Genomic DNA, 24887 nt, shown 5'->3' on the forward strand with positions numbered 1-24887 from the left:
GCTTGGTGCTACTGTTCTTTTGATTAGCAGAGCCCTGATGGACATTGCTGCACCACAAGGGGCAGGGGCCTTGGACCTTGGAATGCTGGGTGGGCTTAGTCTAGGCTCAGGCAGGGAGGAGCCAATGCTGGGAGTTACTATCACCGTAAGGGAAGTGCTAGATGAACCTACAGGGGAGGGCAGGGAAGAGAATCTCTAAAAGTACTCCAAAGTAGGAGACAGAAGCAGAGCTAGCGCTTACTAAAGTCACAAGGACTAACTAAAGATTAATGCCAGAATATTCTGAATCCCATCCCCATCTTCCACCCATCCCCACTGTTCTTGTCCTGCAGCTGGACCCTCAATTACTTCAGGTTTATAAAAGTAAGTTATGGGGACCCCCATCAAGGAACATTGATAGAATAGGTTGTTTAATAGATTGTTTACCATCGGGAGAGAGGCCATACAGAACAGTTTTCCATATAACAGAAACTTCCCAGCCATGATTTTCACCCAATGTTAGTTACTTTAAAGCCACACCATCTACTCTCAAGTCGTGTGTGTGTGTGTGTGTGTGTGTGTGTGTGTGGAAGCTATTACTAGTAATCTAGGTTGGTCTCATGACAATCCTCCTGCATCAACCTGCTAAGTGCTGCTATTCCAGGAATATACCGCTATGCCTATCTGAGCCTCCTGGAGAACTGATGTGGGGGCTGGAGAGCTAGCTCTGTGGTTAAAAGCACTTGCTCTTGCAAAGAACCCAGGTTCCATTTCCAGTACCCACACGATGCCTCACTCACAACCATCGGTGACCCCAACTCCAGGGGGACCTGATCCCCTCTCCTAAACTCTGCAGGCACCAGGAACACATGTGCTACATAAGCATAAATGCAGGCAAAACAGGCATATACGCTTTTTTTAAAAAATCTAAAAAATGGTTTTAAAAACCTGATACTTGGGGGCTGGAGAGATGGGTCAGTGGTTAAGAGCTCTGGCTGCTCTTCTAGAGGATCCAGGTTCAATTCCCAGCAACCACGTGGCAGCTCACAACTGTCTGTAACTCCAGTCCCAGGGAATCTGAAACCCTCAAACCAATGCACATAAAATAAAGTTAAATAAATTAAAAAAAAAAACCCGTTGCCTAAGAGCCTCCAACAAGATGGCTCAAATAAAGGTATTTGTTGCCAAGCCAGATGAGTTCAGTCTCTGGGATCCACTGGGAAGGAGAGAACTGTCTTCTGTGCACACACACACGTCACATGTACACACACTCACACACATACATACACACACACTCACACACATACATACACATAAAATAAAAGAATTGAAGCATAATATTGTATATAAACACTGCTCGTTGGCTGAGTGATGGTGGTGCAAGCCTTCAATCCCTGCACTCAGGAGGCAAATGCAGGAGGATCTCTGTGAGTTCAAGGCTAGCCTGGTCTACAAGAGCTAGTTCCAGGACAACTAGGGCCACACAGAGAAACCCTGTCTCGAAAAAATAAAATAAAACAAAAAGACAAAAAAGAACACACTTTGGCTAGTTCCAGGACAGGCTCCAAAACTACAGAGAAACCCTGTCTCGAAAAAAGAACGCTTTGTGGCTGAGCTAGAAAGGTGGTTCCGTAGGTAAGGCGAGGCTAATGAACAAACGTCCAAAATGCTGTGTGGTGCCTGCAGCTTTGGATGTAACTGAAGCATTTCCTCCTCTAGGTAAAAGGAATTTCCACCCTGCACTGGAGTGATGGACAGACAGATCCCAGAGCAAATCCAGTTTGGCCATTCCCCAGCTGTGTGACACTGAACCAGTCTTTTAAATACTAGGAGCCTCAGTTTCTCCTGCCTTAAAATGGGGAGGCGGGGGTGGGGGGGGTGTCTCTGTGAGTTCAAGGCCAGCCTGGTTTACAAAGTGAGCTCAGGACAGCCAGGACTATTTCACAGAAACTCTGTCCCAAACAACAACAACAAAAGGTGGTGGTGGCGGGGAGATGTTAGTCTCCGGAGCCACCTCAGAGCTGACAGACGCTCAACGGCTGGAACAGCTGTGCTAACACCATAGTCACCAGCACTGGCACTTTCGGATCAAGGCTCACTCAGATCACTAAGACTTAAGCCTCCCTGGCGCAGGGGTCTTTCAATATGATCCCTGCCCCTGATTTAACAGCCCAGGACTTGTCCCTGTGTGCGTCCATGGTCACTATGTCTCCAGGGTCCAGCTTTGGACACAAGTCCTCTGGACAAACAAGAAGAAAGACATCTGTGCACGGGGAGCGCACCCTGCACCCGGCACACACAAACTATTGAGACTGCGCTGGGAGAATAGCTGAGAATAATTTTACTTGTCTTTGGTAGGCTAATGGGTGGGGGAGGTGGGGAGAGGAAGAGCCTTAAAAAGAGCATTCAATATACAAAGATGTACCGACGCCAGACTCCCAAGGAAGCACCGTGGCCATTAAGCCAGGCTGACCCTCGGGTGGGGTCCGAGGCCCAGGCGGCCATTGGGCCGGGCTAGAGTCCCGGTGGGAGGCGAAGCGGGGCGGGACGGGCCAGGCCGGGCGTGGGAGGGCGAGGCCGGGCCCCTAGTCCTGCCTCGGCCCTGGGAATGTCCTCCCTGTGTCCGGGCCCGGCGAGGGGTTAATGCTGTGGCCGGCGGGGGCCGGGGGCCTGGCGGGCTCTGCGGGCGATCAGTGCGGCGGGAGGCGCCGCTCGGCCAGGCCTCCGCGGCCCAGCACCTCGCCGCTGAACTGGTAGGTGAGCTTCTTCTTAACTTTCTTCACTTCGCCGGTCTTGCCGTAGTTGCGCAGCGCGCGCGCCATCTTCTGGTAGGTCATCTTCTTGCGGTTGCCCTTCTGGATGCCCCAGCGGTGCGCCAGCGCCTCCTTGTGCTTGGATGAGAACTGGAAGGTGCCCTTGTCCTTGTCCACCCACCAGATGCTGTCCTTCATGTCGCCGCTGCGCAGCAGGTCAAGCAGGAACTGGTACAGGCGAATCTTCTTCTTGCTGCCTGTGGGAGAGAGACACTCAGGCGGGGTGCGGACGGGACGCAAGGACTTCCAGGAACCCTCCCAGCAGTTGCTCCTGACTGTGGTACGTGCAAACACACGCGTACCCTACATGTCGTCGTACCTACACGTCGCATGTATCCATCCATGTATATATATCTACTGTCACACATCCACATGCCTATCCTCACGCCCTTACATACAGGGACTCACACATTCACAAACACTCACACACAGTCCATCACACGCTCATAGGCCTCCCCCCCCCCCACAGGCCTTCACACAATCATAGGCCCTCACATATGCACAAGTAGTCACACACTCAGACCGTCACAATCACATGCTCACAAGCCCCACACTCACAGGCCTGGACACATTAGGCCTTCATACACATATAGTCAGTCTCCCATTCACACGCTCACATACCTTCACACACACACACAGAGACCTTCACACACTTCAGGAGATGCCTGTTTACTCACAACACAGACTTAGAGCCTTACATAGTGGAGAATCACACACACACACACACACACACACACACACACACACACACACAGAGCTCTGAGACAGGGCTACTAGGCCAGTTGGCCTTGGCTAGGATTTGCAAGGGCTGTAAATGCAGCTAGGATTGGCTGGATCAGGGGACAGAGCCTACCTGTCTCCCCATGCAGAAGACCTGGCCCAGGTTCCAAGCCATCAGCCTCCCCATCGGACACCTCCAGTGGGGGGCTCTGCCTCTCCCCCTCCTCCTCGTCTGAGCTCTGCTGGCGGGCTGGGGACAAGGACTGGTAAGGGAAGCACATCCGGGGCACGTAGGAAACCTGCAAGGGAAGGGAGGGAGGGAGGGAAGGACGGAAGTCAGTAAGGGGTAGCCCAGGGCTGCAGCAGGGGTCGGCTGAGAGCTGGGGAGCGGTCAGCAGGGCCAGGAAGACTGAGAAGGGAGCACCAGTGGTGAGGGATGTGGTCCTGGCGCAACCACCCTTCCCATTGCGACCTCTGGTATGGCAAGGGGCAAGGGGCCAGCTGGCTTGGCAGTGGACTAGGAACGGAGGGGGTGCAGAGAGCAGTGGATTGGTTATAAGGAAGTGAATGGGGCTGGGCAGTGGAGCCCCACGTCTTTAATCCAAGAACTCAGGAGGCAGAGGCAGGCGGATCTCTGTGAGTTCGAAGCCAGCCTGGTCTACAGAGTGAGTTCCAGGACAGCCAGGGCTGTTACACAGAGAAACCCTGTCTCAAAGAAGAAAAAAGTGAAGGGAACTTAATAAGGGGGTGATGAGCTAATGAGAGGGCAGTGGAGGTCAGTGAGGGGTGGCAGAGGCCACTGGTTGGGGTTAGGGTCCCTGGAGCAGAGAAGGGTCCGTCACAGAGATCAGTGAGAAGCCATGGGAACAGCAGAGGCTGATCCAGTGGTTCAGTGACTCAGACACTGGCTACATGGACCCTAAGGGCCCACAAACAGGGATGGGTGGGAAAGGATGACTGAGGACTAGGGGGGGTCAGATGAGGTCTGGCCATCCTCTGTGAGATAAAGGTGTGGGCTGCTCATAAGGTCAATCAGGAGGTCAGCAGAGCCGTTGGGGTACCAGCTGCCGTTGGCTCTGGGGAGCAGGAAGCCGCGTTGAGTAAGAGCCTATGTCCGCTTCCTGCTAAGCTTCCATGCCTCACCACAGGCCTGGAGGTCCAGGGGACAGAGGACAGCCAGCAGCACGCACCTGGTGGCTGAGGCTGGCGTGGGGTGGTGCCATGGGGGTATCGAGGACGTGCATCTGCTCCAGCTCCATGTGACGGTAGAGCTGCTGCAGCTGCGGGGCCTGCACGCTCTGCAGCTCCGTGAAGTGATTCTCAGGGAAGCTCTCGAACTCGCTGTGTACATGGTGTGTGGGGAAATCCCAGTAATGATCTGTGGGGACACCCAAGGAGGAGGGGTGAGCCAGGGTGCCATGGCAGGACACAGTAACACAAAATCGTTTACATTAATCAGCTCCTATGATTTCATGCACTACATTGTACTTTATAGCAAGGACTCAGGCTTAGAGCGGTTTCCTAGGACATGCCAAGATTAAAGTCCTCAACAGCGGTGGAGCCTGGTCCTGGGTCCAGTCATGCCTGGTGGTGTTCTCAGCAGCCATTTTTGTCCTGGGACTGGACCCAGGGACGCACAGGCTTATTCTGAGCCTGAGTCTGAATCCTGGTTTTCTGTGTATTGGTTGTGTGAGCCTCCTATAAAATAGGTGGCATTGTTATTGGGAGAATACAAACGAGCTCACATTCACAAGGGCTTCTAGACCTTCCCTGCCTCTGTGACCTTCCAGACTCCTGACTACCTAAAGTCACAAGCATTGGTCCTTGTCACATGATCTGAGTATGACTGCAGAGTCACAGGGCTGACATTTCTCACGGCTAGAGTTTGCCCAAACCTATGGGCGCTGCTTCTGTAAAACCACAGCCAGGTTCCTGGGAGACCGAAGGAACAGATTTTCCCAGAAAGCCCCTGTGGGTGTCTGGTGCCTGTAGCAGCGTGGACTAGCCAGCTCCTGTAAGCTGTCCTCAGACTTCCACATACATGCTGGCACACGGACACATACATATGTAAAAATAAATTTAAGAAGAAAGAAGAAAATGAGAATATGGTGTGAGGAGAGGGATTTCTTTCTGTGACCTAAAGAAGGAGGTGGAAGGTGCTGGGCCAGGGTGAGTCCACCAACACCCAGGACATGTGCAGATGCATGCCTTCATCTTCTCTCCCACAAATACATCCCTATTCACACATCCCCTAAAACGTGGCATGCTTTCCAGCTGTGTCCTAGGTATCACGGGACTCTTTTGGTAACTGCATCATTTATTTGGGGGGCAAATACGGTGCCTGTGTGGAGGTCAGAGGTCAGCTTTCAGGTGTTGGCTCCTCCTTCCACCACAGGGGTCCCAAGAATCAAACTCAAGTTGGGAGCAGTGAGAGCCTTTCCCTGCTGAGCCATTTCACCCATCCTTCTTGTTTGTTTTTGTTTTGTTTTGTTTTGTTTTTGAGACAGGGTGTCACCCAAGCTGAGTCTGAACTGTGACCATTCAGACTTACTCTTTGGGGTTCAGGATTACAAACCTGGCTTTTTCTCATCCAGGCCAGTAGTGACCCTAGATTTTTTTTTTCACTGAACCTCTTAAGAGGTCATTTCCCACTTAAGAGGTCGTTACTAAGACCTTGTTCCTGTGTGAATCTTTTGATTTAGGCAGCAGGGAACCATCTCTAAGAGACTGTGACACAGAGAAGGCAAAACACAGGCCTCAGGACAGCATCCAAACCCTGCTGCATGGGTGGGCCTCGGTTTCCTCATCTGAATGGTGCTAATAATTTATAGCCATCTTATCCATATACTGTGAGTTATGACTAAATGAGTTATCTGATGCCTGTGCAGTGCTTAGAATTAAACCTGGCACAAAGGAGGAGCCTTCACTCTTGTCAGGCTCTATTCTAAAGAGCCCGTGTAAGCACATCCGCAATCTCAACCATCAGAAAGTAGAGGAAAGAAGACCAAAGGCAAGCTGGGCGTAGTGGCGCACGCCTTTGATCCCAGTACTCCTGAGGCAAAGGCAGACTGACCTCTGTGAGTTCAAGACCATTTTCATCTGCATGTCGAGTTCCAGGTCATGCCTGAGGCCTGAGTTTGGAGAAATAGCTCCGTGGTTAAGAGCATTTGCTGCTACTCTTTCAGAGAATAGGGAGTCGAGCTCCCAGGGCCCACATGACAACTCACAAGCTCCTCAACACCCTCTTCTGGATTCCTAAAGCATGACTTCCTACACACACACACACACACACACACACACACACACACACCAGAGACAGAGCATAGAGACATAAATAAAAAAATGACAAAATATTTTTTAAAAGTTTGAGGCCATCTTGGACAAAAAGCAAGATCTTATCTCAAAACAAAAATGAAAAGGCTAGGGTTATAGCACATGGTGAGCACTGCCTGCCATGCACAAAGTCCTGGTTCAAGACCCAGGACAGAAAACAAAGGTCACTAAACCCGAAAGGACAGAGTAGGGCTCTGGGACTTGGGTTGCAGAACTGACTTCCTCTGGGGTGGATCACCCTCAGCACCTTCCTGGCCATTGCCACCGACCTTTCCCTGCCGGTCTCCAGCCCATCCCAGCTCCAGGGATGGAGCCCTGAGTGTTTGCTCTAGGTGTGGGCTGGAAGGCTTCTGGCCTCTCTTTGCAGCCACACCACACCCCTGCTAGCTCACTGTGCTCTTTGAAACTGAAGCTTCTGTGAGTAACAGGAGTGTGAAGAACTGCAGGAAGAATGGGAGCCATTCCCTGTGCTCCTTCTCCTCAAGGCAACAGGACTCCCTGAGCTACAGTGTTTCAAAACCTCACCTTTCCCCTTGATTTGGGTGCCCAAGCAATTATGTAACCAACAGTCTGGTAGGCAAACTCATTCCAAATATGAGTCCCAGAGAAAATGTTCAAGCGATCATTCAGAGAACAAAGGTTTCTGGCCTTCTGAACCTCATTTCTTGTGTCTCTTTTTATAGCCCAGGCTAGCCCAGAACTTACCAATTTAAAGGATAGCCTTTAATTTATGGTGAGCCTCTTGCTTTATTTCAGATTTGAATAATCATACTTGGCTCTAGAAACAGAGTCTCATTTAGCACAGGCTAGCCTCAGAGTTGCCATATAGCAGAGAATGACCTTGAAGCCTTGATCCTCCTGCGTCTGTAGCCTGTGACCCCACACCTGCCTTGGACAGCTCTCCGTGAGAGAGGTACTCAGCTTTGTTTTATCCTTTATTGTGCCACCTTGCCTTCTGTCTGGAGGCTGCCAAAGACCTTGTTAGCAAACCCTCAGTTATTCCCCCCGATACGAAGATTAATCTGTCAGCTCCTGCATCCTATCACCCCACAGCATCAGCCTTGAAGTGTTTATTAGATGGAAAAGCGAATGGGAGGTGAGTGGAAGGTTTGGGGTAGAGGGAAGGATGGCCGCATAGAAGGGGAGTGGTTGGTTGGAGGGCTGTGTGAATAAGCTCCGGCCCCACAAACAGTAACAACAGGAAATGACAAGTGCTACTAAAAACACTTGTGCATTGTAGCCGGGACCGCAAGCTGCTGCTGCCATTTTGATAACAGGGCAGTTCCTGAGAGAAAAGGCGCTCAGGAGATGGCTCAGGGGTTAAGAGTGCTCGCTGCTCTTCCAGAAGACCCGAGCCGGTAACTGCAGCTCCAGGGGATTCGATGCCTTTGACACCTCCAGGGACACACACTCATGCGCATATACTCACATTCAGACGCATACATACACACACGCCTGCTACACACAACTAAAAATTAATAAAACAGCCTGGGTGACAGTGCAGAGGAAGGGGGATCTCTATGAGCCTGAGCCCAGTCAGGTCTACTGGTGAGCTCTAAGTCAGCAGGGCTACAACAATAAAACATACACACACTAAAGAAAGAACTATCATAGGACGCAGTAACTCATCAAGTCCATTTGTGAGTGTGCATCCAGATGAGTGTCAGAGTCCTAATCATGGTCTAAACGTATGGTCATAGCAGTGTTATCTCATAGCCAGAAAGTAGAAACAAGAGAAGCCTCGTCGGCAGATGAGCCATTAAACAAAATGTAGTGGTCTGGGTGGTGGGCACAGCTGACTTCCAAAATGTACTGCACTCATACAGCGGGATATTATTCAACCTTTAAAAAGAGAGAAATTCTGGTATGTGCTACAACATGGGTGAATCTTGAGGACATTCTGACAGTCATAATAAGTTCATTATAAAAGGAAAGTTGCGGGATGATTCCACTTAGAGTCACTAAAGTCATAAAATTCATAGAGATAGAAAATAGGGCAGTGGTGGCGCAGGCCTTTAATCCCAGCACCAGGGAGGCAGAGGCAGGCAGATCTCTGAATTACAGAGTGAGTTCTAGGACAGCCAGAGCTACACAGAAAACTCCATCTCGAAAATCCAAATGAAAACAAAAAGAAAAGGAAGGCAGGCAGGCTGACAGATTGGGGATGAGGAGGTGTTTAATGGGCACAGGGCTTCAGTTTGGCAAAATGCGTTTAGAAGATAATGGTGGTGGATACAGAATGATGTGAATATTGTTTGTTTTGTTTTGTTTGAGGCAGGACTTACGTAGACATTGGTCCTCTGTCTTTGGTCTTTTGAGTGCTGGACCTATAGGCATGAACCACTGTGCCCAGCTGCCCAGCCTTTGTGAGTGTATTTTATTAGCACCCATTTATACCCTTGAATGATTCAGATGGTGACTTGACAATGGCACTTGCCAGCAAGCTGACTACCTGAATTTGACACCCAGGACCCACATGATGAAAGAAGAGAACTGATTCTGACCTACATGCTGTGACACATGCATGTTCACACACATGTGCTAGGTAGGTAAGTAGAAGATAGATAGATAGATGATAGATAGATAGATAGATAGATAGATAGATAGATAGATAGATAGATAGATAGATATGTAGGCAGGTAGATAGCTAGCTAGCTAGCTAGCTAGGTAGATAGATATATAGGTAGATCGATGGTTAATAGATATATAGATATAATTTTAAAAGATTAGGATGGTAAATTTTATATTATCTGTATACTTGTCATACCTGCAAAACCTCTCCTGAATATGTCTAACCCTTTTGTTTGTTTGTTTCAATGTGTGTGTGTGTTGAATATGTGTGTGTGTGCAGATGAGTGTGAACATGCAGAAACTGAAGGAGGTCTTCAAGGGTCTTTTTCTATCACTCTACACCTTTTTTTTCTTTGAAGCAGTCTCTCCCTGGACGTGGTGTTGCACACTTTTAATTCTAACACTTAAGAGGAAGCAGGCAGATCTCTGTGAGTGCAAGACCAGCCTGGTCTACACAATGAGTTCAAGACCAGCCAAGGCTACATAGTGAAACTCTACCTCAGTAGAAGAAGGAGAAGGAGGAGAAGAAGTGAAAAAGAAAGAGAAAGAGAATCTCTCACTACTCCCATTCACCCATTTTGACTAGGCTGGTTGGCCAGGAAGCTCTCAGGCTCTGACCCCACTGCTAGAGTTACAGTCATTTTATGTGGGACTGGGATTACAGCCCAGGTCCTTATGCTTGCATAGCAAACAGTCTTGCCTCCAGAGCCATCTCCCCAGCCTAATGTCTATTCCTTTTGTCTCTATCACCACTACTGTTGCCCGTACCTCCACTGTGTCTTGCATCAGGAAGATGTTTTTCTAAGTGCCCTTCGCCCAGATCCCATCCTTGTCTCCCTTCCACCTGCTGCCTACCCAGAAATCAGTGGGACCATTTTAAATTGTTGAGTGTGGTGGTGCACACCTCCCCTTCTACCTCCTGGGAGCTGTAACAGGGGACGGGGGTGCCTGGTGTGAGGTTAGCCTGAGGATATGGTGGGATCCAAGGAAGAGAGAAAGAAGAAATGGGGAAAGGGATGGAGGGAGGTAAGGGGAGAAGGGGAGAAAAGAAAAAGGACTTTCAGAGAAACAAAACTGTAGAAAAATAAAATAAAAATCTAGATTATAGCTGGGTATGGTAACACACACCATTAATCACAGCACTCAGGAGGCAGAGGCAGGGGGATCTCTGAGTTCAAAACCAGCCTGGTCTACAGAGCAAGTACCAGGACAGCCAGAGATATACAGAGAAACCCTGTCTTGAGGACTGAAGAGATGGCTTAGAGGTTAAGAGCACTGGCTACTCTTCCAGAGTTCCTGAATGCAATTCCCAGCAACCACATGGTGGCTCACAGCCATCTGTAATGAGATCAGGCGCCGTCTTCTGGTGTGCAGGCAGATATGGAGGCAGAATGTTGTATACATAATGAATAAATCTTTAAAAAAGGAAGAAAGAAATCCTGTCTTGAAAAACAAAAACAACAAATCTAGAGCATGAAAAAGAGGACACCATGGAACACAAGACACCGTAAGAAACCTGTAATAACCGGAAGAGAAGTGTTTCCAAATTTCTAACAGAAAAAAAGATTTTTTTCACCCTGAAGTTTGATATAGCCAAACTTCTGCTTACCGGGTGAGAGCATGGAACAGGCAGGGAGAGAGACAACACCACCCTCAGCCACCCCTCACCTCCCTCATAGCCTCTCTGGAGCTGTGCCGCACACCTGCATATGGTGGCTCACTCTGTCTTGAAAAGTGAGTGTCATTATGGGAAGGCTTAGACACAGACATAGCCACCTGGGCTCACAACAGTATCCTGAGGAGCAGGGGGCAAAGGTAAAGCCAGCAATCAGAGGACAGCTGTGGCTCAGCCAAGTGTCATAGTCACGTGATCGTAACGATGGGCACTTCCGTTCAAATGGGTTACCATGTGGGAAGCCTACAGAAATGTGAGCATGCAATGTGAATGGCTGTGGCCAAATGTACCTCCAAAGCAAACAAACGAGAAAGTTCCTCTTCAGAGCCTGCTGCGCGTGTTACACACCTCAAACTGAAACACCAAGCTGATCCATCTCTGCTCAACAACTAAGGCTCTCAGCAAAATTCAGTGTCAGCTGGGAGATGGCTCAGTGGATAAAGCCGTGGGCGCCCAACTATGGGCACGCTGATTCAACTCTTAGTACCCACATAAATCCTAGAGGAAGTGGCAGCCACCTGAAATCCCTGTGCTCTGAAGGACGGATAGGCGTTCTCCAAGCAAGCTGACTAGACATGCTGGTGGTGTCAGACTCACAGGAAGACAGATACACCACAAAGTTTCTGCAAAATAGACAGGGCCATCAGCATGGGCAGATGGGAGAGAGAAGGCTTTGATCGCTCCACTGTATTTCCTACACCGTGGTGTTGAGAACTTGTTGTTTTAAGATTTAGCTATATTTATTTTATGTGCATGAGTGCATGTCAATACGCCATGTGCATATGTGGTGCCCATGAGTTACTAACAGGTGTGAGCCTCCAAGTGGGAGCAGCCAGTGCTCATAGCTGCTGGACCGTCTCTGCAGCCCCTGAGGTCTTGTCATGTTAATGGTTAAAAATTAAGTATTTAAGATATATTTAAAGCTGGCAGGATGGCTCCAACAAGTTGTTCTCTGACCTACAAATACACACATGTGCACACAAAGTAAATATAAAAATAGAAGTGTATTTATATTCACACCACACATACGGTTATTCAGATCATGTAATTCCCTGTTGAGAATTCCCAGTGGAGGACTGACCTAGCAAGTGTGAAGACCAGGATACAACTTGTACTCCTCCATGGCCTTCAAACCCTGTCTGATCTGCCCCTCAGTGGCCACTTGGAATTCACTTCGTCCTCTACTGAAGGCTTCTTGCTCTTGAACCTGTCATTCTCTGTCCCCACCCACCTCCCATGCATGGTCCCTGGTCTTCACTCAGATTTCAGCCTAGCTGTCAACCTCTCCAAGGCTTCTCTGACCTTTTATGTAAGCAGGGCTTATGAGTGGAGAAGGAGACATGTAAACTGAGAAGGAAGTATCTGGAAGAATGATGGGGTAGGGTGGGTGGATGAGAGAAGGAACAGATGGGTGGGTGGATGGCTGTCATCCAGGCCAGTAAACAATGATCTAGTTGACCTGTCACAGAGACCTCTGTCCTGTTCCCAGTCCCCCAGCTTAGTAGTTCTCAACCTGTGGGTCGTGACCCCTTCAGGGGGCAAATATTAGATATCCTGTAGGTCAGGGACGTTCATTACAATTCATGACAGTATTAAAATTACAGTTGTGAAGTAGCAACAAAATCATTTCATGGTCAAGGGGGTCACCCCAACATGAGGAACTGTATAAAGGTCACAGCATTAGGAAGGTGAGAACCACTGAGGACCTAGCTGCTTGCTTGGGGTACAGCCATGCTAACGTCTACGGAGCCTTCCCCAGTCCTGTTCTCAGCATGGTGCACACAACCTCACAGAGGACACATGCCACCTCGTGGGCCTATTCCAGTTCCAAGGTGCTTCCATTATTTCAGTCTTGCAGACAAGGAGGAGGCGCTCAGAGGTTCTATTGCTGTCCAGCAGCAGCACAGCCGGTGAGTCAGTGGAGCTGGGACTGAAGCCCACCCGTGTCTTCCCACTGACATCACTTTATTAAGTGTGGGCACAGAAGGCAGCGGAAGGATGGAAAGGGCAGAAGACTTTTCTTTAGCTTTCTAATAGTAATTTCCAGTAAATATTAGGAACAGCACCGGTGCTCAGAGGGCAATGATGGCACAGGTGGGGGTGGACAGGGACGCCCAGAGACACTAGAGGAGACTCTGAAGGAATTCTGAGCTCGTGCCTGAAGTAGAAGTCCATGATGACAACCAAGAGTCATTCCTGCCCCAGATACAAAGAACTCATCGGGACGCTGAGTCAGAAAAACCCAGGCTTCCTGTGCAGCTCACTCCATCGTCCCAGCCCCAAGCCCATTTGCTTTCTAGATATTTGGGCAGCAAAACCTAAGTGGTCAAAAACTTGAAGAAATGCCTCCAAAGCCCGTGACCTAAGCTGCCCTGAGAAAGGGGCTCAGAGCCCTGTTGTGCTTGACAGTCCAGGACCTCCAGGGGGCGCCCTCCTCAAGCCCAGAGGGACCTTGCTAAGCGCTGGAGGGTGGATGTGTTACTCAGACCTGGCTCTTATCTGGCCGAGGGGAACAACTAGGGATAAGGTAGGACAAGAAAGAGCCTGCGTTATCTGGATTTCACCCCAAAGTGCGTAGTTCTTATACACTTTGAATACATTTAAGAACAAAAGAGGGCCTTTGAAAGCCTTTCTAGAACTGGGGTCTGAAAAGCTTGTGCCTTAAAGTTGATATACCTCCCCAGGGAACACTTCCAGGAAGATTTCATGCTGGACGCCAGAAGAAGGTGTTCTCGTGGTTTGGCGTCCAAATGAAAATGCCCTGTGTGACAGCCTTGGGTGTGGCTGTCAGGTGTGAGGCCTCCTCCAGCTGTGGCCCCCAGCATTTCTCTGACCTTGAGTCCCCAGGTGAAGGCCTCTGGAGAAACCCCTAGTCCAGTCTGGAACAACATGACTATACTTCTTAAAACTCAAGATTCATCTCTGGTAATCTGGGGTCTCCTTGCCCAGGGTCCAGTCCCTAGGAGTCAGACCCATTTCCCCATACCTTGCTGCAGAGCAAGGCTGGGTTTGGGTGGACAGTTGGGGCCAGGCATCCTCCCCACCTCCAACAGACTCTGGGCCTTGGTGTCTGCTCTACAAAGGATGGTTAGAGACTCTTCCTTGGCACAGCGGGGGTCTGGAGGGATGGTTCTTATGATCTGGCATCTAGCAGAAGAGATAAAAAATGTTGCTAAGCCTCTTACGAACAGAATTACTAAGCCCCAAATCTCAGTAGTGGCACTGTGAAGGGCCACAGGCTACACAGTAAGGCTGCGGGGCTCACTGAAGGGAGTTTTGGATAATCAAGGCCCTCTGTGGGGCTGGAGAGATGGCTCAGCAGTTCAGAGCAATGACTGCTCTTCCAGAAGTCCTGAGTTCAATTCCCAGCAACCACATGGTGGCTCACAACCACCTGTAATAAGATCTGGTGCCAACTTCTGGCCTGCAGGGACACATGCAGACATAACATTGTTACATAATAAATAAATAGGGTGGTGGTGGCACACACCTTTAATCCCAACACTCTGGAGACAGAGGCAGGCAGATCTCTGTGAGTTCAAGAACAGCCTGGGCTACAAGAGCAAGTTCCAGGACAGGCTCTAAAGCTACAAAGACACCCTGTCTTAAAAAAAGAAAAAAAAAAAAAAGGCCCTCTGTCCCTTGGCTCCCCAAACCTGCCTGGGTGACCTTTGTACATGACAGTCATCCCGACCATCCTGTGCCTCCTAGGGCTGGACTGACAAGGCTAACAGGGAGGGAGGAGTGGGCTGGGCAGACTGCAGCAGAGGGACGCTGTGTGGGAGAGTGTGCAGGTGGAGCGAAACGATGGCTGGAATGTGACGTGAGCGTGTGACAGAGAAGAGAGGAAGCAGTGGAATGAGTGGTCAGGAGAAAGAAGCAGGCGTGGGCTCGGGCCAACTGCCTGACCAGCATCCACTGGCCTAGTCGGCTCACCCACACTCCCTACCTACTTCACTTATTAAAAAGTCCCCAAGCCTACAGATGGGGTCAAAGTGCTAGAGGGGAAGTGGACTTAAGACCCCACCCCTAACCCAGAAGCTATCTCCACTTATTAACAGCTCACAAAGGGAAACTTAGTTTTCTCCAGTGGAGCCTCACTAGGACCTGCCCAGCAGGAGATGGCCAACCCAAAACAAACTCAGTGGTGTCTTCGCAGGGTTTTTCTCACGGTGCTTTGTCTGAACTTAAGCTTATAGTCTTCTAGTTTCATGTTTTTATGGGACTTCTGTGTTTGTCTCCGTTTTTTTGTTTGTTTGTTTGTTTTGGGTTTGGTTCGGTTTTTCTTTTTCTGTTTTTGGTTTTGGTTTTGGTTTTTGGTTTTTCGAGACAGGATTTCTTTGTAGCTTTGGAGCCTGTCCTGGAACTAGCTCTTGTAGACTAGACTGGCCTCAAACTCACAGAGATCTGCCTGTCTCTGCCTCACAAGTGCCACCACTGCCAGGCTTTATTTTACTTTTTGAATGCCTATTTGTTTTCTAATGAGAGAGAGAGAGAGAGAGAGAGAGAGAGAGAGAGAGAGAGAGAGAGAGAGAGAGAGAGAGAGAGAGAGAGAGAGAGAGAGAGAGAGAAGGTACAGATCTGAATGATGGGGAGGTGGGGAGGGTTAAGGAAGGGAAAATCACAATTAGAATATATTGTACGAAAATAATCTATTTTTTAAAAAGCCCAAGGATCAGACAAGGTAAATGAGAAACTAAATTTGCCCTTGACACAGGAAAGATGCTCAAAGATAAGGATTGGGGCAGAAGTTGTGGGAGACAGGGATGAGGTAGCACCTTCATCTTATTCTCAAGGAGCCTCAGGGGTCTTTGTCTCTCTCCAGCCCCAGGGCATGCTGAGCGCCCAGGCCCTGTCCAGGCTGTGATAAGGTCAGGTGGACAATGTACTCACCGCTATGGCTGTCTCCATCGCTGCCAATAAAGGCATAGTAGTCTTGTGTTTGGCGTGAGTATAGTTCAGAATCGTAAGTAACCAGTTCATCCGATGGCTGCAGAGAGAGGAAGGTATCAGAGCCTGAACTGTTGAGGAGACTCCAGAAAGATTTTCAGCTAAGCGTGAGGCCGGCAACCTTCCCTGAGGCACCTGGAGCAGCCCAGCCTTGACTCAGAATCCAGAGTGCCCAGGGATGCAGGGGTGAGGCAATGGAGGGAGGTTCAGGAAAGGATGGTTGGGCAGTGATGGGGCAGAGAAGTGAGAGGTCAGGAGGACCAGGGTTGAGAAGAGAATGCAGCCCTATCCTCTCTTCTGCTCATTCTCCAGAGCCCCCTTACACTGTACCAGTCCTGTGGGGACAAACTGCCCTTTCCCATTCACGTGGATGCACCTTCCCCCAAATGTACAAGTACTCCCTGGGACACACTTATACCCAGACTCTCACACAGGTCTTTATGTCTGTTCTCAGGACCAGTCACACACCAGTGTGCACTCAGCCCTGCAGGCATCCGTACAGACCAACACACATGCTCACATCACGTTCCAGTACAGACCGACACACATACATCACGTTCCAGCCATGATTTTGCTCACACAGACTGTCTCCACCTGCACACTCTCCCACACAGCGTCCCTCTGCTGCAGTCTGCCCAGCCCACTCCTCCCTCCCTGTTAGCCTCGTCAGTCCAGCCCCGAGGCACAGGATGGTCGGGATGACTGTCATGTACAAAGGTCACCCAGGCAGGTTTGGGGAGCCAAGAGACAGAGGGCCTTGCCTATCCCTTCTCCCTCAGTAATTTTGATGGAAGACTCCCTGCGCCTGCTACTTTCTCTCCCTCTCTTCCCTCCTTCCTGTCCTCCCCTTCCTGTCTTTCTTCCCTCCCTCCTCTATCTTCTCTTCCCTCTCTTCTCCCTCTGCCTCCTCCATCTCCTTTCCCCACCCTCTCTCACTTGCTTGGGCATACCAGAGCCTTCCCAACAGTCCTCGGGCTTCTCCCCACCCCCGCAGTGTGCCCAAGGGTTACACAATAGTTACTGTGGCCCTCAGGCTTGCTTGGTGGGCCAGTCCTACTTGGGAGCCCACCACTCTAGAGATACTTGGAATGCCCTATGGACTTGAGAGAGCGGCTAAGGAACTGGTATAGGAGCTCGGGGGCTGCCCCTTACCCACATCTGCCTGGAGTTCAGGAAGGAGAGGTCAAGGGTCAGGGACAGTGGCTTTACTTGAGGCAGAGCTGACCCTCTCTGGGAAGACCTCCTCCATCACCTGTGCTTGCCCTAGCACCTTCTCCATCCCAGGTGGGAGAAGGAGCTCAAGATGAGGGTGAGGACCATGAGGTCCAACCAGCCCTGTGAAGGGCCAGAAGCTGCCCCTTTCCCTGGGTTTCCGAGCAGCATGCTGGGCCTGCCCCTGGTGCAGGACGTTGGCTATGATGTCAGGCCTAGGGCTCTAAGGCAGGGTGGGGTAGAAGAGAGATCAGTTAGGGAAAGCTGAGTCAAGTGGGCAAGCCTTTCTCTGCTCAGTCCTTTCTCAACGTCCCAACACCTCAAGGGTAGGAGGAAGCCAGAGGGTCCTCTCCAAGGGACCCCGGACTGCCGTCTGCCTAAAGCTGCCACTGTCACTGAAAACAGGAGGAACAGTGAGACCTGCTCACTTGCTTGGGTCCCTGTCCTTGTTCCACCCGAACTCCACTCAAATGCTCAATCCAGGTCCTCCTGTTCCAGCGCCAATTTGGTCCCATTCTGGTCACCAGACCCATCCTTTACCCTATTTCTTACTGAGCTCAGCCCTAGCCGCAAATCTAACTGCCATGTCTCGGCTGTATGCTCTACTCTTGCCCAGCCTGACCCCAAGACCTCAAACCAGCCTTGGCCACTGCCCTAAACTCTCAGGTCCAAGTAGGCCCAAAGCCCAAACACTTGAATCAACAGCCATTCTACTATGTTAGGCCAAAAACTGGATGTTGGGAACCCATGGGTGACCCAGAGTTCCACCAGCTTTTGTCTCAGGAGCCCACAGGTCATGGGTTGAAGACCCAGTGGCAGCTACGCCAGTTCAGATCTCTTCGTCCATAGCCTCTCAGTAGCCTCCCTTACCGCCTTCAGCCCAGTACGCTGTCCTAGAGCTTGGCCTACTACTGAGCCCCACCTATAAATAGCTATTCAGGCCCCACCGATCACAGCCCCACCATGGGGCCAGCCGGCAACCCTCAGCCCGCCAGGGCATGCTCTGAGGAAGCCAATGGCCCCTCTCTGGGTCTCAGGCCAGCCACTCCGGGGAGGAAACACCGACTTCCCACAGATAGGGAGCCGAAGGGCAGCGGGTGGGCTGGGGGGTTAGTGGGCAGATGGTCACACATCCCAGGGCCCAAGGCAGGGCAGGTAGTGAAGCCCCAGTACTCACAGGGGGGACGAGGGGAAACCCTTCCATTTTGCACGCCTGTAACATCCAGCTGAGCTCCAAGGTGGTCAGATCCCCTGCCTCGGTGGGGGTCAGTGCAGATCCCCTCAGGACCGGGTGCCCCGTTGGGGGGCTGGACGCTCGTGGGTCAGCCGCAGGGCTCAGGCCTGCCCCCTGAGCTACAGGAGCCCTGGGTGAGCCCCCTCCCTTGACATTGCAGGGCCAGCACAAGTTCCTGATTTTATCGAAGGGCCTGCCACTGGGAGATAGTCCCCTTGGGGTGACATCACCACCCAGCCCGTTTGCATAAATCTCTTGCGCTACAGGAAGTCTCTGGCCGACTGGGGCAGGTGGTGCTCAAAGGGCTGCCCTGGGAGGCTATGGGGCCAGTCCCCCTGCCTGAGGAAACTGGGACTGGGAGGGAGAAAGGCCTCTGCTGCCCGGTCGCTAGGCCTTCTAAGAGTGTCTACTATTCTTCCAAACACATACTACCAAATTCTCAGACTCCTATTGTGGTGAACCATCTCTTTGGGGTCAGAATAGTGACAGCGACGGGTCCCTAATTTGTAGAGCGAATCTGGCAGGTGGAAGACTTGGATCCCGAGGCTGCCAGGCTTGGATCTTCCTGTAGGCCCTTCAGTCCCTGCTAGGCCTACCTAAACCAGTCAGGGCCCTCACTGGCCCTGGGTCTACCCATTGTATCCCTTTTCCTGGCTCCTCGGGCGTCTTCCCTACCTCCTGGAAAAGGCCTTGGCTTTTTATATCGCCCCCCCCCCCCAGCTAAGTAACACAGCTGCTTTCGGATCCCTAGACATGGTGTTCCCAGCCCAGATTTCTCAGTTTCCCAAACTCTTCCATCTCTTTCCTATCCTCATCTCGCTCTGATTGTCTGCTCCTCTCCAAGCCACCACAGCAGTCAGAGTTACTCACTAGCCATCCGTCCGTCCAGCTGCTCATTAATTTTCCTCCTGTCAATCAGCTCATCCACTTACCCTCGTGTTTGGAGACATGTTCGCTTAGCTGCCTGTCTGTCCATATGTCGTCCCATCCATCTGATAACAGTTTATATTTTTAACTGTTTTTCCTCTGTATAATTACCTGTCAATCTGGTCATCTATTGATCTGTTAATCCATCCATTCTTCACTAGCCTACATATCCTTTCATTGTCTGCCTGTCTATCCATCTCCCTGTCTCTCTGCCCATCAACAACCCCCTTTCCATCCACCCATCCACCTATCCACCCACCCATCCACCCACCCACCTATCCATCCATGCATTCCCTAACCCACCCACTAGTCACTGATCTGTCTACCCATCAGTCCACCTAGACACATATCTATCCACCCATGCATGCATCTTCCAAATGTTAGTTAACCTCCAAGGTCTATGCTGAATCCTGGGCAAGTAAAAGTGTTTCCTGTCCTTCAGAGATCCAGTCTAGAGAGTAGAGCAATGAATAAACCACACACATGCACACATACACACACATGCACACACACATGCACACATATACACGCACACACACGTACGCACACATACATGCACACACATGCGCACATACACACACATGCACACATACACGCATATGCACGCACACACACATGTACGCACACACATGCATGCATACACAGACACACAGAGTGAATCTACTCTGTTGAGAGTGAGCTTTTTTGTTTTTGTTTTTTGAGACAGGGTTTCTCTGTAGCTTTGGAGCCTGTCCTGGAACTAGCTCTTGTAGACCAGGCTGGCCTTGAACTCACAGAGATCCAGATCCGCCTGCCTCTGCCTCCCGAGTGCTGGGATTAAAGGTGTGTGCCACCACTGCCCGGCTCTTTGAACTGTTTATGTATCTGAGAATGACCTTGATCTTTTGATACTCCTGCCTCCACTCCACAGCACTGAAAACGTGAGCACCCACACTCAGTAGTCCCTTTAATGTGGTGCTGGGGATTGAGCTCATGGCTTCAAGCAGAGGCAAGCACTCTGTCAACTGAGTTTCACCTCCAGACCCTACCTTGTTTTCTTCATGCACTTTCTGCCCACTTGTTCAGTCATCCATTCACCAGCGTCTTCCCTAGTGTCCTCTGTGTGCTGTACCTAGTGTGTGTCCTCTGTGTGCTGTACCTAGTGTGTGTCCTCTGTGTGCTGTACCTAGTGTGTGTCCTCTGTGTGCTGTACCTAGTGTGTGTCCTCTGTGTGCTGTACCTAGTGTGTGTCCTCTGTGTGCTGTACCTAGTGTGTGTCCTCTGTGTGCTGTACCTAGTGTGTGTCCTCTGTGTGCTGTACCTAGTGTGTGTCCTCTGTGTGCTGTACCTAGTGTGTGTCCTCTGTGTGCTGTACCTAGTGTGTGTCCTCTGTGTGCTGTACCTAGTGTGTGTCCTCTGTGTGCTGTACCTAGTGTGTGTCCTCTGTGTGCTGTACCTAGTGTGTGTCCTCTGTGTGCTGTACCTAGTGTGTGTCCTCTGTGTGCTGTACCTAGTGTGTGTCCTCTGTGTGCTGTACCTAGTGTGTGTCCTCTGTGTGCTGTACCTAGTGTGTGTCCTCTGTGTGCTGTACCTAGTGTGTGTCCTCTGTGTGCTGTACCTAGTGTGTGTCCTCTGTGTGCTGTACCTAGTGTGTGTCCTCTGTGTGCTGTACCTAGTGTGTGTCCTCTGTGTGCTGTACCTAGTGTGTGTCCTCTGTGTGCTGTACCTAGTGTGTGTCCTCTGTGTGCTGTACCTAGTGTGTGTCCTCTGTGTGCTGTACCTAGTGTGTGTCCTCTGTGTGCTGTACCTAGTGTGTGTCCTCTGTGTGCTGTACCTAGTGTGTGTCCTCTGTGTGCTGTACCTAGTGTGTGTCCTCTGTGTGCTGTACCTAGTGTGTGTCCTCTGTGTGCTGTACCTAGTGTGTGTCCTCTGTGTGCTGTACCTAGTGTGTGTCCTCTGTGTGCTGTACCTAGTGTGTGTCCTCTGTGTGCTGTACCTAGTGTGTGTCCTCTGTGTGCTGTACCTAGTGTGTGTCCTCTGTGTGCTGTACCTAGTGTGTGTCCTCTGTGTGCTGTACCTAGTGTGTGTCCTCTGTGTGCTGTACCTAGTGTGTGTCCTCTGTGTGCTGTACCTAGTGTGTGTCCTCTGTGTGCTGTACCTAGTGTGTGTCCTCTGTGTGCTGTACCTAGTGTGTGTCCTCTGTGTGCTGTACCTAGTGTGTGTCCTCTGTGTGCTGTACCTAGTGTGTGTCCTCTGTGTGCTGTACCTAGTGTGTGTCCTCTGTGTGCTGTACCTAGTGTGTGTCCTCTGTGTGCTGTACCTAGTGTGTGTCCTCTGTGTGCTGTACCTAGTGTGTGTCCTCTGTGTGCTGTACCTAGTGTGTGTCCTCTGTGTGCTGTACCTAGTGTGTGTCCTCTGTGTGCTGTACCTAGTGTGTGTCCTCTGTGTGCTGTACCTAGTGTGTGTCCTCTGTGTGCTGTACCTAGTGTGTGTCCTCTGTGTGCTGTACCTAGTGTGTGTCCTCTGTGTGCTGTACCTAGTGTGTGTCCTCTGTGTGCTGTACCTAGTGTGTGTCCTCTGTGTGCTGTACCTAGTGTGTGTCCTCTGTGTGCTGTACCTAGTGTGTGTCCTCTGTGTGCTGTACCTAGTGTGTGTCCTCTGTGTGCTGTACCTAGTGTGTGTCCTCTGTGTGCTGTACCTAGTGTGTGTCCTCTGTGTGCTGTACCTAGTGTGTGTCCTCTGTGTGCTGTACCTAGTGTGTGTCCTCTGTGTGCTGTACCTAGTGTGTGTCCTCTGTGTGCTGTACCTAGTGTGTGTCCTCTGTGTGCTGTACCTAGTGTGTGTCCTCTGTGTGCTGTACCTAGTGTGTGTCCTCTGTGTGCTGTACCTAGTGTGTGTCCTCTGTGTGCTGTACCTAGTGTGTGTCCTCTGTGTGCTGTACCTAGTGTGTGTCCTCTGTGTGCTGTACCTAGTGTGTGTCCTCTGTGTGCTGTACCTAGTGTGTGTCCTCTGTGTGCTGTACCTAGTGTGTGTCCTCTGTGTGCTGTACCTAGTGTGTGTCCTCTGTGTGCTGTACCTAGTGTGTGTCCTCTGTGTGCTGTACCTAGTGTGTGTCCTCTGTGTGCTGTACCTAGTGTGTGTCCTCTGTGTGCTGTACCTAGTGTGTGTCCTCTGTGTGCTGTACCTAGTGTGTGTCCTCTGTGTGCTGTACCTAGTGTGTGTCCTCTGTGTGCTGTACCTAGTGTGTGTCCTCTGTGTGCTGTACCTAGTGTGTGTCCTCTGTGTGCTGTACCTAGTGTGTGTCCTCTGTGTGCTGTACCTAGTGTGTGTCCTCTGTGTGCTGTACCTAGTGTGTGTCCTCTGTGTGCTGTACCTAGTGTGTGTCCTCTGTGTGCTGTACCTAGTGTGTGTCCTCTGTGTGCTGTACCTAGTGTGTGTCCTCTGTGTGCTGTACCTAGTGTGTGTCCTCTGTGTGCTGTACCTAGTGTGTGTCCTCTGTGTGCTGTACCTAGTGTGTGTCCTCTGTGTGCTGTACCTAGTGTGTGTCCTCTGTGTGCTGTACCTAGTGTGTGTCCTCTGTGTGCTGTACCTAGTGTGTGTCCTCTGTGTGCTGTACCTAGTGTGTGTCCTCTGTGTGCTGTACCTAGTGTGTGTCCTCTGTGTGCTGTACCTAGTGTGTGTCCTCTGTGTGCTGTACCTAGTGTGTGTCCTCTGTGTGCTGTACCTAGTGTGTGTCCTCTGTGTGCTGTACCTAGTGTGTGTCCTCTGTGTGCTGTACCTAGTGTGTGTCCTCTGTGTGCTGTACCTAGTGTGTGTCCTCTGTGTGCTGTACCTAGTGTGTGTCCTCTGTGTGCTGTACCTAGTGTGTGTCCTCTGTGTGCTGTACCTAGTGTGTGTCCTCTGTGTGCTGTACCTAGTGTGTGTCCTCTGTGTGCTGTACCTAGTGTGTGTCCTCTGTGTGCTGTACCTAGTGTGTGTCCTCTGTGTGCTGTACCTAGTGTGTGTCCTCTGTGTGCTGTACCTAGTGTGTGTCCTCTGTGTGCTGTACCTAGTGTGTGTCCTCTGTGTGCTGTACCTAGTGTGTGTCCTCTGTGTGCTGTACCTAGTGTGTGTCCTCTGTGTGCTGTACCTAGTGTGTGTCCTCTGTGTGCTGTACCTAGTGTGTGTCCTCTGTGTGCTGTACCTAGTGTGTGTCCTCTGTGTGCTGTACCTAGTGTGTGTCCTCTGTGTGCTGTACCTAGTGTGTGTCCTCTGTGTGCTGTACCTAGTGTGTGTCCTCTGTGTGCTGTACCTAGTGTGTGTCCTCTGTGTGCTGTACCTAGTGTGTGTCCTCTGTGTGCTGTACCTAGTGTGTGTCCTCTGTGTGCTGTACCTAGTGTGTGTCCTCTGTGTGCTGTACCTAGTGTGTGTCCTCTGTGTGCTGTACCTAGTGTGTGTCCTCTGTGTGCTGTACCTAGTGTGTGTCCTCTGTGTGCTGTACCTAGTGTGTGTCCTCTGTGTGCTGTACCTAGTGTGTGTCCTCTGTGTGCTGTACCTAGTGTGTGTCCTCTGTGTGCTGTACCTAGTGTGTGTCCTCTGTGTGCTGTACCTAGTGTGTGTCCTCTGTGTGCTGTACCTAGTGTGTGTCCTCTGTGTGCTGTACCTAGTGTGTGTCCTCTGTGTGCTGTACCTAGTGTGTGTCCTCTGTGTGCTGTACCTAGTGTGTGTCCTCTGTGTGCTGTACCTAGTGTGTGTCCTCTGTGTGCTGTACCTAGTGTGTGTCCTCTGTGTGCTGTACCTAGTGTGTGTCCTCTGTGTGCTGTACCTAGTGTGTGTCCTCTGTGTGCTGTACCTAGTGTGTGTCCTCTGTGTGCTGTACCTAGTGTGTGTCCTCTGTGTGCTGTACCTAGTGTGTGTCCTCTGTGTGCTGTACCTAGTGTGTGTCCTCTGTGTGCTGTACCTAGTGTGTGTCCTCTGTGTGCTGTACCTAGTGTGTGTCCTCTGTGTGCTGTACCTAGTGTCCTCTGTGTGCTGGGCCTGTCAGGTCACACAGACAGGAGTGAGGCCTGTGTGGTTCTCAGGAGTTCACAGGGCTACAGAGAGACGTGAGGAGAGAATGCAAAAGAGAGAGGTAGGGGGTACGTGTAGGAACAAGTCATTTGGTCAGGGTCACAGAAAGGACATCCTGGGAACAGTGCCTGGCTGAGAGGGCAGTCTGGGCAGAGGCGGGGAGTTAGAAAACAGCCGCAGCAGTGAAGTGCCATCACTGTGGCCAGGAGAAAGGAATGATGAGAAGGCAAACAACCCTTAGTGCTAAGTCGGGGAGCCTGAGATGAATCTGGGGCCCTTGGCGGAGTTTCTGCTGGCTCTAGGTGGCTAGTGTGAAGTTCTGTCTATGATCACAGTCAGGATGTCAGGTAGGTTGCATTTCCAAGATTCAAGGGCTTCCAGAAAAAGAATCTCTCTCTCTCTCTCTCTCTCTCTCTCTCTCTCTCTCTCTCTCTCTCTCTCTCTC

General features: G+C 50.8%; 2 protein-coding genes across 2 annotated transcripts in view; one reads left to right on the plus strand and one right to left on the minus strand.

The window, feature by feature from the left end:
* Positions 1–24887, plus strand: part of Slc39a13 (solute carrier family 39 member 13) — a 67042-nt gene that overhangs the window by 1420 nt on the left and 40735 nt on the right. The window lies entirely within an intron of this gene.
* Positions 2298–18686, minus strand: Spi1 (Spi-1 proto-oncogene). Its single transcript, XM_050124282.1, has 5 exons — positions 18431–18686; positions 15985–16081; positions 4703–4890; positions 3646–3811; positions 2298–2989 (listed from the first exon to the last, which is right to left on the minus strand). Exons 1-5 carry the CDS (start codon positions 18473–18475, stop codon positions 2670–2672), a joined length of 816 nt encoding a protein of 271 aa, XP_049980239.1. The 5' UTR covers positions 18476–18686; the 3' UTR covers positions 2298–2669.

The sequence above is a fragment of the Alexandromys fortis genome, unplaced genomic scaffold (assembly GCF_014885135.2).
Source record: "Alexandromys fortis isolate MF-2015 unplaced genomic scaffold, M_Fortis_MF-2015_v1.1 scaffold_222, whole genome shotgun sequence".
Lineage (NCBI taxonomy): Eukaryota > Metazoa > Chordata > Mammalia > Rodentia > Cricetidae > Alexandromys > Alexandromys fortis.

Coding starts and splice junctions, on each gene's coding strand:
- Spi1 (XM_050124282.1), bottom strand. CDS start 18,475: ATGTTACAGGCGTGCAAAATGGAAGGGTTTCCCCTCGTCCCCCCT. Junction 16,082..18,430: donor GGTTTCCCCTCGTCCCCCCT/GTGAGTACTGGG, acceptor CTCTCTCTGCAG/CCATCGGATGAACTGGTTAC. Junction 2,990..3,645: donor TCTTCTGCATGGGGAGACAG/GTAGGCTCTGTC, acceptor TCTCTCCCACAG/GCAGCAAGAAGAAGATTCGC.